The sequence below is a fragment of the Hoplias malabaricus genome, chromosome 3 (genome assembly GCF_029633855.1).
Source record: "Hoplias malabaricus isolate fHopMal1 chromosome 3, fHopMal1.hap1, whole genome shotgun sequence".
Classification (NCBI taxonomy): Eukaryota; Metazoa; Chordata; class Actinopteri; order Characiformes; family Erythrinidae; genus Hoplias; species Hoplias malabaricus.
The window spans coordinates 39,053,321-39,071,924 of NC_089802.1; the positions used below are offsets into that span (position 1 = coordinate 39,053,321).

The 18,604-nt window shown below is 43.3% G+C and overlaps 1 protein-coding gene across 1 annotated transcript in view; it reads right to left on the bottom strand.

Moving 5' to 3' along the window:
* The window catches only part of mmp24 (matrix metallopeptidase 24), a 46,252-nt gene that overhangs the window by 8,212 nt on the left and 19,436 nt on the right, over positions 1–18,604 (bottom strand). The window contains exons 3-8 of the mRNA XM_066664533.1: positions 17,214–17,330; positions 12,456–12,760; positions 11,301–11,462; positions 9,004–9,218; positions 6,126–6,264; positions 2,400–2,666 (exon numbers count right to left, since the gene is read on the bottom strand). Coding sequence (XP_066520630.1) covers positions 2,400–2,666; positions 6,126–6,264; positions 9,004–9,218; positions 11,301–11,462; positions 12,456–12,760; positions 17,214–17,330 — 1,205 coding nt within the window. The remainder of the gene's footprint in view (positions 1–2,399; positions 2,667–6,125; positions 6,265–9,003; positions 9,219–11,300; positions 11,463–12,455; positions 12,761–17,213; positions 17,331–18,604) is intronic.

Sequence of the window (18,604 nt, forward strand, 5' to 3'; positions counted from 1 at the left end):
CTCCGCGCTCGTTGTGTCTGTTTTGCTGAGTTTAACCTCGTCGTTGAGCTCTCACATAAACACGGGTCCAGCGCTGTGATTGGACAGACTCAGACGAGGGGGCGGAGCTATTCTAAAGTCCCTGCACTTGACGTCAGAAGCGGAGCAGAATCAGAACAACTCTATTTATCCCGTGTTTCTGACTCGGGCAGCGCACAGAAAACTGACTGGGGTCTTGTTTCACAGTTTGTGGGTTGGTGGACTCCAGATTCTCACATTAATGTGAACATGCACAGAACGAGTGATTTCTTCATAATATGTCCCCTTTAACAAAGGTGACACGTACACAGCAGGTGAACTCAAAAACACACTTAAGGTAAACAAAATGGACTACATATGAATTATTTAACACTGCTGTGTTTTGGAAAGATCCTAATCATTACAATGTAGCATTTCTGTTGATCTAAGTGAGGTTTACCAAATCATTTTTTTATGCTCTGCCTTAAACAGTACACCGTAGGACAACTGTATGAGTTCATATTCTGGATTTATTATGTGACTAAACTCTCAGGAACAAGGGGTACAGAAGAATGAATCATGGCCAAAAGCGATGAATTTCTGCCTTTGCACCCAATGCCAAACCCAAGCTGCTATCAAATAACCACTGAGAGTGAGTCACAGCCAAAACAACCAGCATCAACACAACAACACAGCACGGCACTGCGCCAAAAACAGAATAATGCTTTACTGTAATGGCTGTGATGATGATCACAGCACTAGAGACTCCTCCACAGAGCTCTCCCCTCACTGCACAATACTGAGTGATTAAATAACTACATACATAATGACAGCAATCTGTACAGGGCTGGGATTGATGGCTGCAGTGTGGTGCAGTTTGTTGCAATTATTCTTCCATGTGGTGACCCACTTTGGGTTCATATATTTGAACCTTGGCTGGAAATCAATATAATGATTGTGTAGTGCACAGGCTGCTCTCTGGATTCTTGTACTTTTCGACCACAGATCGGACCACACAATCTGATTGGCCGTGGAGTGTTCTAGCTTTTTTAATATTTGTGATAACTGTAACGTGACAGGGAGGGTGATGTGGTGGACCCAAGTGCAGAAGGTTCTCTGTAGGAGCCAGAAAGCAAAAGGGAGCAAGAAGCAAAAGCTCTGGTTTTTAGTCGTTTTCGCTCTGTTCTCTTTCTTCTCCGTTTTTACTCAGTGCTCTTATTTCTCCGTGCACGTTGTGTCTGCTTTGCTGAGTTTAACCTCGTCTTTGCGCTCTCACATAAACACGGGTCCAGCGCTGTGACTGATGAGGGGGCGGGGTCATTTTAGTCCCTGCACTTGGCGTCAGAAGCGGAGCAGAATCAGAACAACTCAATTTATCCCGTGTTTCTGACTCAGGCAGCGTACAGAAATCTGACTGGGGGGTCTTGTGTCACAGTGTGTGGGTTGGTGGGCTCCAGACTCACACATTACTGTTCACATGAACCGAACAAGTGATTTCTTCATAATATGTCCCCTTTAACAAAGGTTGCATGTACACAGCAGGTGAACTCAAAAACACACTTAAGGCAAAAAGTCTCTGCAGTTGATGTCAGAAGCGGAGCAGAACCAGAACGGCTCATTTTATCCTATGTTTTCAGACTTAGGCAAATCGCAGAAAACTGCCTGGTTGTGTCTTGCTTCACTGTGTGTGCGTTGGTGGGCTCCAGATTCACAAATTAATGTCCACATGCACTGAACAATTGATTTCTTCATAATCAGTCCCCTTTAACATATAACATCTATGTGAGCGAGGAAAATATATTTTCATTTAAAACAGTTGCAATATAATTAATTGTTTAATGTATACAAATGGCATATACTATATAGTGTATATTATACTACACTATAAAACAACTCAAATAACAACAATTGAGTCATTATTTTTTGGAGGGTGAAACATCTCATAAAACAGCCTTATAATTCACACACACACATGGTTTAGGAATTGAGCTCAAAAAACACTTTCTCATATACTAACTCACATTTAGGAATTACACTTACTCCTGAAGGGGGTGCTGTTGTGCTTCACATCTGTAGCACTTTGTGTCTTTGTAAAACATTGATCAGAGATGTTATTGCAAGATGTCACCCCAGATGATGGGATGGCTGCCATGGGATGGTGTGTGTGTGTGTGTGGATTAAAACAATTCATTGTACAATGTACAATGACACTGGCTATTTTAGTAAGTTCCACATTATAAAGTATAAATAACAATGTCACTTGATGGAATAAACCTTTATAAATGTTTGGTAAGTTTATGTCTGCTGTGATGAAACACTGATGTAGGTGTAGTGCACTGTAGCCTCTTGAATGAATATCTGCCATTAGCCATAATTCTCAGGACAGACTGTAAGTGACTCACATCCTTCTCGGCTGACGAAAGCTCCCTGTGGTGACTCTGGGATGCCCTTCCAGACGCTGATGGGTTTGGGGTATCCCGGGTCAGCCGTCCTCTTCTCCTCGTTATAGCGCCAGTACTGATCTCCTTTAAAGAAATACGTCTTCCCCACAGGCTCCCAGCGCAGAGCCGCGTCTATACCATCACGAGGCAAGAAGTTCCCCAGATCCACCAGACTGTGGGGATACCCCGGCTCAGCCGTCACCTCCTTAAACACCCAGTACTTATCACCTATGGAGAAATCACATCAGAGACAGGGTTAGAACGGGGGATTCCTTTAATTATTCAAAGATCCTGCACGATTACACCCTTCCCAGAGGTTGGAAGTGACTCAGAGTGGTGGTGATGGGAACCAGACTTCTGAAGAGTCTAATACTTAGAAGCTACTTCACAGAAATGGTTATAAATACGCTGTCTGATGCCTGAGACATTGTTTTGTGAGAGTTTTGTGAGTGTTTTTTGGTCTAAACGCTGGTTTAATCTGTGTGCTAACAATAGTCTTATGTGATTTACTTTGGCCACACTCCGTGATGTCGAGTAAGTCCTAAACTCTAAAAGAAATCATGTTAATTATATTTTTAAAATGTATGCAAAATGGATTTTATATGTTTACCCACACTACATAGTATTATTATCTTCCACTGTTGCCATGGAGCTGATTAATCAGGCTAGAGGCTAATGCTAGCAGCAAAGCTTTGTAACTAAAGAAACACACATGTATTGTTGCTGTGTGTAGTGTGATGGTGTGTGTGTAGTAGCTGTGTGTGTAGTGTGATGTATGTGTAGTAGCTGTGTGTGTAGTGTGATGTATGTGTAGTAGCTGTGTGTAGTGTGATGTATGTGTAGTAGCTGTGTGTAGTGTGATGGTGTGTGTGTAGTAGCTGTGTGTGTAGTGTGATGGTGTGTGTGTAGTAGCTGTGTGTGTAGTGTGATGGTGTGTGTGTAGTAGCTGTGTGTGTAGTGTGATGGTGTGTGTGTAGTAGCTGTGTGTAGTGTGTGTATTAGCTGTGTATAGTGTGATGGTGTGTGTAGTGTGATGGTGTGTGTGTAGTGTGATGGTGTGTGTGTAGTAGCTGTGTGTGTAGTGTGATGGTGTGTGTGTAGTAGTGTGTGTAGCAGAGAGGAGATTAAAGGCTGGGTGTGTGTGTAGTAGCTGTGTGCAGTGTGTGTAGCGCAGAGGAGATTAAAGGCTGGGTGTGCGTTGGAAACGTCTTGTTCCATTCACCACCGCTCTAAAGAAATCTGACTCTACAGAAGAAAGCCCTGAATGGCTCTGTTTACATCTCAGTGATTGACTTGTGTAGAAATTTCACGGGAACATTGATGGATTTCCCCCGAAAGACGGAAGAGAAGGAGAGGATCCGGGAATTACACGGATACGAATCAGAGTCCGTAACTTGTTTCACAGCGAGGGAGAAAAGAGGAATGAAATGTAAAACACTGAGAACTAAGCTGATTACTGCTGAACAGATGTGAAGCTACTATTAGCGCCATTAGCACTTCTCCTGAGCGTCTGCTTCAGCCCAGAGCCACAGAAGAATCATCACACACTGCTCACATACCTCTGTATTTATCAACACTGAAGAAAATTCTACTGTCTACAGGTGTCCTGCCTGATTACCTCTTAATGAACCCTCAAAGACATAAAAGTCTGTCCATTTTTGACTCTCTCTCTCTATCTATCTCTCTCTCTCACACACACACACACACACACTGAGAGAATAAAGTACGTATAAAAACAGGGGTTAAGGGAAGGACCCAGGAGAAAAATGTGTGAGATACAGATTAGCATCTTTCTAAAGAAACTAAGAGATGGACAGATTTGTGCCACGGAGGGAGAGAAGAATCAATACTGAGCTTATATGAGATTAGACTCATCCATATTATCTGGGAGCAGGATTTCTATTTATAGGACTTCAGGGTCCGCTATACGCTCTGGTCCAGAAGTATTTGGACACTGACACAGTTTTCAAAATGTAACTGAGGGATTGGGGCACCTTCTCCCACTGGGGGCCAGATGAACCAGACCTAGGCCACGGGCCTTCAGAAAACAGCCTCTGTGTTTCTGCGATCAGTCCTTAACACACACTCACATCTGACACCATTTTCAGCTCCTGTTTAGGACCCCTGAGACGGGAGACCTTCTCCGAGGAAAGCTTGGGTGGCTGCTAGAGGTGGCGTTAGTGGGTCCAACAGGGGGCGCTGTCCCTGTGGTCTGCATGGATCCTGAGGTCTGAGTGCAGGGACAGGTACAGAGTCAGGGCGTGAGACCAGTGTCTAGCTCATTCTCCCATAGGTGTCACCTCGGGACTCCTAATTGTCCCCATCCTCAATAAACCGTCTTTCCAGAGATGCAACTATTGGATAAAACAGTAATCACGGTCCTCGCAGCTGATTGGATAATCTGATATGTGCTCGATGTATCGGCTAACAACCAATGGCTGTTGCCGGAACATTAGCTGTACATTCATTCATATGTTTATTGTCTGTAAGTGTTTGTGGGGTTCAGGGTCGTGGTGGGTCCAGAGCCTACCTGGATTCAGTCATAAGAACCGATTCTTTGGTACCAAGTCAATACCAAAATTCTGGATTCGATACGGTTCTTGTGTCCTGTGGTACCGGAGCTACCGAAGGCTCTACTGATCCCCCAGACCACAGGAGGTCACCATAAATAATCTGAGAACGCTAAAACCACACCAACACGAGAAATGGCATTGGCATATATACACATATGGAAATATGTAACGTTTGAGTCCAACGACTAAACAAAAACACTACGTCATGAAGCGACTCAAACACAGAGCGTACCAGCGCTTACCTTAGACTTTTCCTAAATTTAAGTGTTTCCATCGCTTTTATTTGGTGGCCACAAGCTCCACAAACAATAATCAAGAAAGTAAACATGTTTTCAATCTCAGATTTCTTTCCCTTGCTGCCTTTCTCCCCCTGAGAACGTTTAAATACAGGAGGGGTCTGAGAGGCTGTCTCGCTCTGCAGCCAATCAGAGTGAAGCTCCCACCTTCCAACACGTCTGGCATTTAAAGGGTTAGAGCACTAGGTTAGAAACAACAGTAAACAAAACAAACGAAGAAAAATAAAATACAAATTATTAACTAAACTTCACCTTTTTTTTAAATATATTTTTTGAATAAAAGCATTAATGTTGACAAGCATTTGTTTGGTTGATTTATTTTTTTGTCGTGGTATTGAAATTGGTTTTGAGAATCGTGGAATTTTAGTGGTATTGGTACCGACTTAAATATCTGGTATCGGATCATCCCTACAGCAATCACTGGGGCACAAAGTGGGAACTCACCCTGGAGGGGGCCCCAGTCCTTCGCAGGGCGACACACACTCACACCTGTGGACACTTCCTTGACATAGTTTTTATCATAGTTTGGTTTAGCCTGGTTTTAGCTTTGGTTTTTAATGTTATGGTGAATATTTTGACACAAACTGGACTATCCCTCTGGAGTGAAAGAGCTCATTCCAAAACCTCTGGGATCCAGAAGTAATCATTCAGCATTAAGACCTGACCTCGCTGGTGTTTACCAGTTGCGATCGGAGCCTCACAGCAATGTTCCAACATCACATCTAAAGCCTTCCCAGAAAAGCTGGAGCCATTACTGCAGGAAAGAAGGGATTATACCCTTTGTTTCAGGGTGAGATTACCAAGTCATCTGCTGGTACCTTTAAAGAAGACGAATTTCCCGTCGGATCTCTCATAAGCCGCATCGATGCGAGGAGGGAGACCCTTCCAGAACTGGTCGATCAGCATCGGGTAGCCCTCCTGAACTTTATTATTACGCAGACGCCAGAACCACCGGTCCTACGGGAAAACAAGAGACAAAACAAACACACCAGTCAGTCAAAACATTAAAACCACCTCCTTGTTTCTCCACTCACTGTCCATTCTTTCAGCTCCATGGGAGCACTGTGTAGTCCCGCTGTTGCTCTGGATACTTCATTAGCCTCTTTTTGCTCTGTTCTGTAATGGCCAGCACCATCAGAGGTTCATGATAATAACCCAGACACTAAATATATCATTAAATTATTTCTTTAAGAATTTCTGGAGTGATAATAACACACTGTAATGATAAAGCAATATTTAATGCTTCTTTCTGCAGCTAAACTGGCTTCACGATGCTGATGTGTGTGATTCCTAGCCTTTACACAATGTTCGTTTGAGAAGTGTTTCTGTCCACAGCGCTGTCCTTTGTGGATGGAACTGGTTTTGATGTATTTTTCTGCGCTGTGTCTGAGTGAGTTTCGGAGCACAAATGGAGGAGTGATGAGATTGGATGTGATCAGATGGTCAGACTGTCGAAAACTATCCCATCAGATTGAGAATGACCTTTCCAGACTTTTAAAACACCATCGGAAACTTCAGAACTCATTAATCTATGTGTAACACACACACACACACACACACACACACACTTATAATCATACACAAGATAAGATGTAAAATATCCTGTGCAAATCCATTAAAGCTTCACATAGGGCCCACCCCACTCTCTTCCTACCTGCAGCCACCAGAATTTCTGTAGAATCCTGCACCTCAACACTAAGAATGCTGTGGCCGTTTATGATCCGATCAGTGTTTCACTGAATTAATCCCACAACGCCTCCAGAAGACTCAACAGTGAAGTGTGGCGTCTCAGACCCACTCCCCTCCAAGTTCGCTTTACAGTTCTTTACCCTTTACCAAAAACAACTGTAAATCCACACAGTACCCTCTTTGGTGACTAAGGCTGTACCTAGCCCCACTGGCACTATTAATGCATGCTCAGTGCCACCAGTTCCATGTGATCTTTACATGCTACATCACCAACCACCACATCAGCATCTCTACAGTGCATTTCCCCAAGTAATCTGTGCTCTCCTTATCCACAACCCACTAACTAGACCTTTCAGCTGTTACTGATAACTCCTTCACAGCTGCCTTTAATTTCCGGCCCCTGATGCTGAACTGCACCAGCAGGGATGTGGCCGACTTGGCTACAAATCCCCTAACACCTATATCCACTGGGCTTACATGTGCCTGCCACCTGCGTTCCCTCTCCTCAGTCGCTAGGTCTGCGTACTTCAGCTTCTTTCTTTCAAATGCTTCATCTACTGCATCCTCAAATGGAACCGTTAACTCTATTAAATAAACACTCTGTTTACTTTCAGACACAAAATAGAGCATATATATAGGGGTTGGACAATGAAAGTGAAACACCTGTCATTTTAGTGTGGGAGGTTTCATGGTTAAATTGGAGCAGCCTGGAGGCCAATCTTCATTAATTGCTCATTGCACCAGTAAGACCAAGTGCATCCAATGGTTCAAACATTGTGTCCTGAAGGCGGTGCCATGTATCAGGACGACAATGCACCAATACACACAGCAAGACTGGTGAAAGATTGGTTTGATGAACATGAAAGTGAAGCTGAACATCTCCCATGGCCTGCACAGTCACCAGATCTAAATATTATTGAGCCACTTTGAGGTGTTTTGGAGGAGCGAGTCAGGAAACGTTTTCCTCCACCAGCATCACGTAGTGACCTGGCCACTATCCTGCAAGAAGAATGGCTTAAAATCCCTCTGACCACTGTGCAGGACTTGTATATGTCATTCCCAAGACGAACTGACACTGTATTCACTGCAAAAGGAGGCCCTACACCATACTAATAAATCATTGTGGTCTAAAACCAGGTGTTTCACTTTCATTGTCCAACCCCTGTGTATATATATATATATATATATATATATATATATATATATATATATATATATATATATATATATATATATATATGAATGTACACAGTGGCATCTTCAGGAACCAAATCTGTTTTTCTCACTTTCTGATATGTTCATCAATGTTGCACTAAAATAAAAACTTAAACCCAATTTCCTGACAAATTTGCCAGAATTTTATTTATTTTTTAAATGGGACAATAAATTATTACAGTATCGTTTGGGCCAAAGTATGTGCTACATAATCAAACATTCTCAATAACAAAAATCGCTCGTTCTAGGTTAATTTTAATGAGGCTAACGTGTGCATAGGTTTGAATTTTCCATTGCACCTTAAATGGTGCAGCTGCTGCATTCTGGTACCTATGCTACTTCCTCAGATTTTCAATTCCATCTTAAATGGTGCAGAAGGTGCATTCCAGTGTCTCCACTCCTAATTCAGATTTTCCATTCCACTTTAAATGGTGTAGCAGTTACATACTGAGGTCTATGCTTCTTACTCAGATAATCTATTCCACCGTGCATATCTGCATCCAGCATGTGTAATTCTGGGTCAGATTTTCCCTTCCACCTTAAAATGCAGTTAGATACAGAGGCCTATGCTTCTTATTTAAGTCTAATCCACCTTAAATGATGTGCAGCTACACTCCTAATTCAGATTTTCCATTACACCTTAAAAGGTGAGGAAATGGCATTCCTACACCCACACTTCTGTTTGAGATTTTCCTTTCCAAGGAGACCCTTCCTCCTTAAATGGTGAAGCTATTACTGTCTAAAAGTGAGGTCAGTGTTTACAGTGAACACTAAGCTAAAAGTAAAGCTGACCTTGAAGACGAACATCTCCCTTCTGAAGAAAGCCACGGTGTTGAAATTTCCGTCGCAGATGTGTGGTTTTCCAAAGCCAGGGGCAGAGGGCCGGTCCCCTGCGGGCCGGGGGGGTCGTGACTGGCGCTCGTGTTTCCGCTCCGCTCCAGAGTGAGTCCGGCGAGGAGGGAGAGTCGGGAGAGGACGGGTCGGCTCCAACATTGCCGTCGGGACACCTGCAGAAAGACGGGCTCAGTTTACTGCTGTAGGAGGCGCTTTCCTGGACTGGGATTAAGACTAGGCTTAAACTGCAATTTCAGTGGTGATTCACTCTGAGTCTGGATCCTAGACTGGGATTAAGACTAGTTTTAGACTAAACTGCTGTTTCAGTGGTGATTCACCATGAGTCAGCTTCCTGGATAGGATTAATTTTAGTTTTAGACTGAACTGCTGTTTCAGTGATGATTCACTATGGGATGGTTTCCTTATCTGGGCTACACAGCTTTTTAATTGTGATTTTCCATTGAAAAAAGGATATAGTCCAGGACTAGGTTTAATACTGGTTTGGGAGAACACAGAGGGAGCCTAGTCTTAGACTAAACTGCAGTTCTAAAGGTGATTCATCATGGATCAATTTCCTGGGCTGGGATTAAGCCTAGTCTTAGACTAAACTGCAGTTCCAAAGGTGATACATCTTGGATCAGTTTTCTCGGCTGGGATTAAGCCTAGTCTTAGACTACACTGCAGTTCCAAAGGTGATTCATCATGGATTAGTTTCCTGGGCTGGGATTAAGCCTAGTCTTAGACTAAACTGCAGTTCCAATGGTGATTCACCATGGATCAGTTTCCTGGGCTGGGATTAAGCCAGGTCTTAGGCTAAACCGCAGTTCCAAAGGTGATTCATCATGTATCAGTTTCCTGGGCTGGGATTAAGCCTAGTCTTAGACTAAACTGCAGTTTCAAAGGTGATTCATCATGGATCAGTTTCCTGGGCTGGGATTAAGCCTAGTCTTAGACTGAACTGCTGTTTCAGTGATGATTCACTATGGGATGGTTTCCTTATCTGGACTACACAGCTTTTTAATTGTGATTTTCCATTGAAAAAAGGATATAGTCCAGGACTAGGTTTAATACTGGTTTGGGAGAACACAGAGGGAGCCTAGTCTTAGACTATACTGCAGTTCCAAAAGTGATTCATCATGGATCAGTTTCCTGGGCTGGGATTAAGCCTAGTCTTAGACTAAACTGCAGTTCCAATGGTGATTCACCATGGATCAGTTTTCTGGGCTGGAATTAAGCCAGGTCTTAGACTAAACCGCAGTTCCAAAGGTGATTCATCATGTATCAGTTTCCTGGGCTGGGATTAAGCCTAGTCTTAGACTAAACTGCAGTTCCAAAGGTGATTCATCATGGATCAGTTTCCTGGGCAGGGATTAAGCCTAGTCTTAGACTACACTGCAGTTCCAAAGGTGATTCATCTTGGATCAGTTTCCTGGGCTGGGATTAAGCCAGGTCTTAGACTAAACTGCAGTTCCAAAGGTGATTCACCATGGATCAGTTTCCTGGGCTTGGATTAAGCCTAGTCTTAGACTAAACTGCAGTTAAAGTGATTCATCAAGGATCAGTTTCCTGGGCTGGGATTAAGCCTAGTTTAGACTAAGCTCCAGTTCCAAAGGTGATTCATCATGGAACAGTTTCCTGGGCTGGGATTAAGCCTAGTCTTAGACTAAACTGCAGTTCCAAAGGTGATTCATCTTGGATCAGTTTTCTGGGCTGGGATTAAGCCTAATCTTAGACTAAACTGCAGTTCCAAAGGTGGTTCATCATGGATCAATTTCCTGGGCTGGGATTAGGCTTAGTCTTAGACTAAACTGCTGTTCCAATGGTGATTCACCATGGATCAGTTTCCTGGGCTGGGATTAAGCCTAGTCTTAGACTAAACCGCAGTTCCAAAGGTGATTCATCTTGGATCAGTTTTCTGGGCTGGGATTAAGCCTAGTCTTAGACTAAACCGCAGTTCCAAAGGTGGTTCATCATGGATCAATTTCCTGGGCTGGGATTAAGCTTAGTCTTAGACTAAACTGCAGTTCCAAAGGTGATTCACCATGGATCAGTTTCCTGGGCTGGGATTAAGCCAGGTCTTAGACTAAACTGCAGTTCCAAAGGTGATTCATCATGGATCAATTTCCTGGGCTTGGATTAAGCCTAGTCTTAGACTAAACTGCAGTTAAGGTGATTCATCAAGGATCGGTAAATTTACACTGAAAATTCTGCATTGCATAGAAGAACGGAAGTAGAACAGATGGTAATATCCATACCATAAATTTTCTGAATGCCCTGAAGGTCGTCCAGGGGCAGTTTGAAGTTGTGAGTCTCCATGTACTGATAGAAAGGAGCCATGATCGCACTGGGGTCGTTTGAATGCTCCAAACCCAGCGCATGACCCAGCTCATGAACCGCCACCAGGAACAGGTCATTACCTGCAGGAGATCACAAGTAAGAGCTGAAGAACACCTGGGTCAGAACCACATTAAGCTTCATCCAACTCAAAGAGAGAGAGAGAGAGAGGATTTGTAGCCACTGCCTCTGTTGCTACATTTCTACCAAAAGAACTAATTTCCACCAGTTTTGATGGGACCCAAGGGTTTGTCATCAGCATGGGGCGCTGTGGGGGCTCTGTTCCAGTGCTGTGTGAATTCAGCGCCAGAGATAAATGAATGGATAGACAAAGATAAAAGTCAGGACAGAGTCATGGTTTATCCACTGTTTACAACACGCTCAGATCAGAGTGAAACTTAATACACATGTGGAAATGATGCAGAGTTCTGTGAGTAAAAATTGGAGTATTTCAGAGTGTGGTTCCAGAGTCATCCTGCAGAGCTTGTGAACAGTGAGAACAGTGGAATGAGTAGCCTAAATGTGAACATGCCTCGAGTCTGATCACAGCCCCAGCAAAAACGCAGATGGAGAATTTTCCCGCTTTTTCCTGTCGTATCCCGCAATCAATTTTCCCAATTTTAAAACAAAAACATATAATTACCGTTCTGTTAGTCTGGTCTTCTGGCCACAACACCCTCATGGACAATATAAAATGCTGCAGATGATCATGTTGAATGTGGTGAATGGGTTAAATGTTGAGGCATGATCTTTTTGCAGGCTGTACAATGACAATAAAAAGTTTGTTATGTGTTTTTTTTATCTGTATAAATCCCCTGGCACTGAGTTGTGGACCAATGAAACCATGTCCTTGCAAATGCCCTCGCAGCCGAATACCATATATTTTTCAAATAAATTTTCTGCGTCTAATATAAAGCTGTCCCAGAGGGGCAGCTATTGTTACTGCAGCGGCAGAGAAACACACTCCTGATAAACCCCCCTCAGAAGAAACCTCAGAGGAGCAGGAGCCTATGAACTTGTGGTCTGTGTATTGTACTAACTTTCTGTGGTAATCGAGTGACTGTAGGCATTCGTACCATCGTGGTTGGCGTTCCCGAGCGTCCAGGGCTCGTCCGAGTCGAAGTGTGTGTCTCCTCCGATTCCTGGACCGGGGAAATAGGCGTGGGCCAAAAAACCTCCCTCTCCATCGAAGGGAGAACTGTCACCATGGAAACCAGAGGCGAAGAAGATCATGATGTCTGCCTCCTTGCCCTCCTTCTTAATCTCGGAGTAGGCCACCTCCTGAAAGGTCAGCGGGGTCACGGCCTGCCAGACGTCGAAGGCCTGCCGGATTGCCCTCTGCGTGTCCTTCTCCCCCACCTTCGGGGTGAAGTTGTGTATGCTGCGGAGAATTGTGGAAGAAAAACAAACAAATTACTGAAAATCAAGCTGTCATTTTCACCAGTGATTTTTCATTACGTTATGAAACACTGTGGTTACACTGACACCTAGTGGCCTAGATGTGTCAAAAACTCGTGAGGGACCCACTCTATGGAACATAAACTGCTTCATTCAGGGACTATAAAGAAACCAGGGATAAAAAATGACCTACATTAATATGAGTGTGTGAGTGACTAGGTGAATGTGTGAAATTGTCTCCAGGTTTGAGTGTGTGAGTGAATGTGTGTGTGAATGTGTGATGCTGTGTCCTGGGTGTGTTGCTGATTCTTGTGTAGGCTCTAAACCCACCACGACCCTGAAGAGGATGACATTCTTACAGGTGAATGAATGATTTTTGCAGTTACTTTTAAAGCATTGAAATGACTACAACTTTACTGTGGAACAACTACAAATAAGAAGTCAACTTCTGATTAGTCACTACACACACACACACACACACACACACACACACACACACACACACACACACAAAGGATCCTCGATTAACCCTAAAACAGCCGGAGTCTGTGAGACTGAGCCTGCTGTGTGTTAATGAAGTAATTAACACCATGTTTTTTTGTCTTTGCTTGGGTCAGTAAAGGTCAGCTCACAAAATACTGAGGGGCTATTTCTAGGTTATGTTGTAGGTACTCATCGTTTTGTGAAGGAACATGAGAAAATATTAGCATTCGTCCATAAATGTTCGACAAGCTGATGGTTCACGAGGTCTCCAGCAAATAAGCAAGTGTGTACAAAGTGTTTGTGTGTTACATAATAAACTCATCTGCATAAACGTGTTTGTGAAATATATGGGGCAAAAAGGCAAACAAGGCGAAGGCAGTTCAGAGGCAGATGGCTCAGTTCACAGCCAAAGAGCCTGAGGTGTGAAAACTCACTCGCACAAACTCCAGCCCAAACTCGTGTCTAATACTGAGCTCAGTTTACGAACCCAGTCCCAAAAGAGACGAAGGCACGAGTGGAAAAAGTAATTACAGTATCAACTTATCATACAATATATGGAGACAGTCACCTGGAGGAAACCCATGCAGACACAGGGAGAACACACCACACTCCTCACAGACACCCGGAGGAAACCCACACAGACACAGGGAGAACACACCGCACTCCTCACAGACAGTCACCCAGAGGAAACCCACGCAGACACAGGGAGAACACACCACACTCCTCACAGACACCCGGAGGAAATCCATGCAGACACAGGGAGAACACACCATGCTCCTCACAGTCACCCGGAGGAAACCGATGCAGACACAGAGAGAACACACCACACTCCTCACAGACAGTCACCCGGATGAAACCCAGGCAGACACAGGGAGGACACACCACACTCCTCACAGACAGTTACTGTGAGCTATGACAGAGTCACTACCTGCTGCACCACTGTGGCGCCCTGAACTGAATTTAATTGAACTGAAATAGAAATGCCCCTGTTATTCTATTGGTTCACAGGAAGAAAGAGAAGCTCCATCATATTTTTAATTGCTCACAGAAAGGCAATGCCTCTGTCTTTATTGGCTCTCCTTGTCACGCCCTTGTGTTTTTATTGGCTGATAGTAAGACAGTCACGCCCTTGTGTTTGTATTAGCTTGTTAAGTCATGACGTATGGACCTTATGAAACATCACGTCCAAGTCCAAATCGCTGTTCAATGTGGCCAGATTTAGCGACTTTTCAGACCTTGCCAAAGACACATATTTACTTGTTTTTATGTTTAATTTATTCCCTTTTCTGAACTTGACTGGAAACTGAATGGACTCAAAAACTGAAACGTCACAAGTGGCATCACATGTGGTGACACAATTAACAAGCGGGCTGTCTGATAAGTCAGAAACATCCACTGCAAAAATCTTGATTTCTGTGTTTGTTGACGTCAGGCGCTGATAGGAAGAGCAGAAAAAAACAGCACAACTAGTGAACTTAACGAGATACAGCGACCCCGAACAGGATGAGGTGGTTAAAGAAAATGAATAAATAGATGAATGAATGAACTTGATGAGATTAAAGACTGCTGAGCCTGTTCCTCATGTTACCCAGAATGATTAGACCCACTCTGTTCACTCCACAACCACCACGGGGTGATTAAACCCCGTTCTGCAAGTTGATGGGAGGTGATTAAACCCCCTGACCCCTTCTATCACTTATACACACTCGCTGTCTTCAGTCTCTCACCAGTATTACTCTGTTTTCCCTCTGTATTCCACCCTTCCTGTCTCTTAACCTCTCTCTCTCTCTGACAGTCCTCAAAGATCACATCAGATTCACTGACACAGACGCTCTATATATAGAACAGGCAGAAAAACTCCCAGACACTAAAAGCAGTTAAAGGTACAGTTCACCTCACCACAGACCCCACTCCTCTCTCTCTCTCTCTCTCTCTCTCTCTCTCTCTCTGTCTCCCCCTCTCTTTCTCAAAACAAAAAAATCCACCTTTAAACAACTGGTTTAATTCAATGCCATTTTAAAGTGTTTCTATCAGTTTGTTCATCTGTTTTGTTTCATTGGTTTGTCGCTACAGCCACTGTATTGTTTTTCTCATTCTTTCTATTTCACTCACCGTAACGTCCCAAAAAAGGCTGGGTTATTTATGTGTTGCTGCTGAAGGGAAGCACTTCAGCAAGTATTTCTGCATCGTTGCGTAAGTGAGTCGTGTGGAGAAGAATAGTCACTAGCCGTGAGTCGAATATAGAGGTAAAAAAACAAAAAAAAAAAAAAAACGTACATTTACATAGAGTTACTTTTTCGATTCAGAAGGAAACCTGGGAACAGAACACGTTCCCGAAATGGAAGGCCAGTGGAACTGGTGTGATTTGTAAAGCTGTGTACAGTCGACTCCTTTAATCCGAGCAGACGCTACTCAGAATTCTTATGCTTGGTAAAGCTCAGGCTGCACACTCTCTGCAGCAGGCGCTCCTGAATTATCTGCTCACATTTGACGAACGTAACCAGTCTGAATGACATGAGGCAATGTGGGTGCTCACTTTGTGCATCCTCACATGGACATTTCTGCCGATCGGAAAGCGTTCTGTTCACCACAGAGCTGCACCCTGTGGATCAGAAATCCAGAGAAACTATGCACTCTAAAACATTCCTGCATTGATATGAGTTTAAATTCAACTGAATAAAGAATATTTAATTGCACACTGGGCATCACGGTGGTGCAGCAGGTAGTGTCACAGTCACAGCTCCAGGGTCCTGGAGGTTGTGCATTCTAGCTTCGCTCCGGGTGACTGTCTGTGAGCGTTTCCTCCTACGCTCCAAAAACACACGTTGGTAGGTGGATTTGTGACTCAAAAGTGTCCACAGGTGTGAATGAGTGTGTGTGTGTCGCCCTGTGAAGGACTGATGCCCCCTCCAGGGTGTGTTCCCACCTTGCGCCCAGTGATTCCCGGTTAAGGGTCAGAGACAACAAATGAATAAATGAATAATTGCACCCTTGAGTACATGCAATATCTCCAGCAGATGTGTAAAGGCTAACAGGTGTGGTCCAATCAAGCATTTATGGGACCAGCTGGGACGCCAGCATCTGCAACCTATGAGACTGCAGGATCTACAGTCCCAGCTGCAGCATTTGTGAGCAAATGTGCTGCTGTGTGCCTCAATGCCCAACTGTATCTCATCTTGTATCCAGCCTAGAGGCAGCCAAACAGGGTCCTAGCGCTTCCTTTACATTGTACATTGTTTTTCCATAAAACTAACCCTTACAGTCTAATAAGTTAATCACTGATATATATATATATCAGTAATACATTCACAAAACATAACGGTTCATTTATTTCCAACAAGTACTTCTTGCCATTTTCCTTTGTCTATGAGTATACATCTAAATCATTTACTCAAATAAATGTATTACGTTTGATACTAAAAGCCTCACTATAAAAACTACGTTGGCAAAATAAACTTATTTTCTTCAAACCCTAGTTAAAGCCAGGTCAGCTACTTTGGCAACTTCTGCCAACCCAAGAAACAGAAGCTGAACAGAGAATCCGCAGGTGGCTTGGAAGACAATGACAATGTTTTGCTCAATTTGTTTGCAAAGAGGACTGAAGGTATGCTACATTCTGACTGACCTTGGCAATGTCTAAAATCATTTTCAGCTGTGTTCACTTTGTGTTTTTGTGTTTCATGGCAGAGGCAGTGTGTGAGATGGTGAGGTCAGAGACTCAGCTCCTGAGATGCTCCAGCTCCACCAACAACGTTATTTGGACATGGCTCCCCTCACTCTGTACATCCACATGCCAAACCACGGCTGACAAAACTGAAATTCGGCCTCATTCCATGGTCAGTGTTGACCGAATCGGGCTAAAATTCTCCTGTCTGGCTTCATTCTGGACACTTCACAGTTCACAGGCATCATGTCGAGACAGTTCTGCTCTATGGAGATGGACAGTTTTGTACCTGTAAGATATTTTTTTGTCTCTCCATTTCTGTCCGGTGAGGGCGTAGCGTTTATTCCTCCTCCGCCGGCTGATGTGAGGATGATCAGGAACTCCACAGCGAGGCTTCTTCATCCACCTGTGCAACAGAATACACAAAGAAACCACAAACACATAGTACTCCCTTAGTCTCTCTCAGTATGTCCTTCATAACACTTCAAAAATTTATCACAAAATATCTTGGCAAATGAAGTCCTCTTACATCTAGTACAGAGGTTCACAAATTTTTGCAATGCCTCCCTTTTGGAGAATATTTTTGAGCCCCCACCCCACTCCAAGCCGCATGCGCATGTCTTTTATTTCCAGACACCACCACAACTTCAACAAGATTTCCCATTTTTTCCCCAAGGACAATTTCATTTCAGAGTCCCAATTAATTTTTGAAATATGTATTTGTCCTGTATTTCAAAAGCAACAAGAAAGATAAATCAACAGGAAAAAAATCACCCAGAAATAACTTTCATTCATGCAAATATTTCATGACAGAGAAAGAGAGAGAGAGAAAACCCACCGACACATAGTGATGATACCAAACAGGGATTGCTAATCGAATGACACAATTTGGCCTGTGGACCCACAGTGGGTTGTAAGGCTCACTCTGGTGGTCCGTGGAATAATCCTCAGGACATGTAAAATTCCTTGTTATACCAACCGGCAGGAAAGAGAATCACAACCTTTAAAATGTAGGAGCTTAGCGCTTTCAGGTAAAGACAGGGTGGCAGCATGACATCACAGTGATCAAACGACTGCCAATGGGCGCTTCTAGTGTTAAACATCATCAGTTTCACCTCATTTGTCTACTCCTTTAACATCTTTACACTTTTTTCTGTGATTAAATTGAAATGGAGAAATATTTCTTTTAGGTCATTGTTCAGGCCCCAATACTGTTTTCAGTGTCAACTGTTTAGAAATAAAATACAAAAAAATATTTAAAAATAAAATACTGTGTTTTATTTTCTCATGGGCCATTACACTTTCTAGCTATAAACAGTATGAAGTAGAAAAGGCTGAGAACCTCTGCTCTACAGCGAACACCCACGCTCATTGATGTCAGCATTAACTAATTAGCATATTCTTCACGACACGGATAAATGAGCTAGTGGTTTTATCAGCCAGCTTTAAAATAATACATTCTGGAGCAATTCTTTATCTGTGGAACCAACAGTGAATAGAACATGTGAAGATGTGTTTCAACAGCTGCAGTGTGGTACATTTTTTATAAAATAAGTGGGATCAGAAATCTGGTCACCCTAAAAATAAAGAGACGAATCACATTTACAGTGGAATTATTACTGACATGTGTTATGTACCTTATTCATTTGCCTTGCTGCACCCTCACCTAAGACAGCTCTA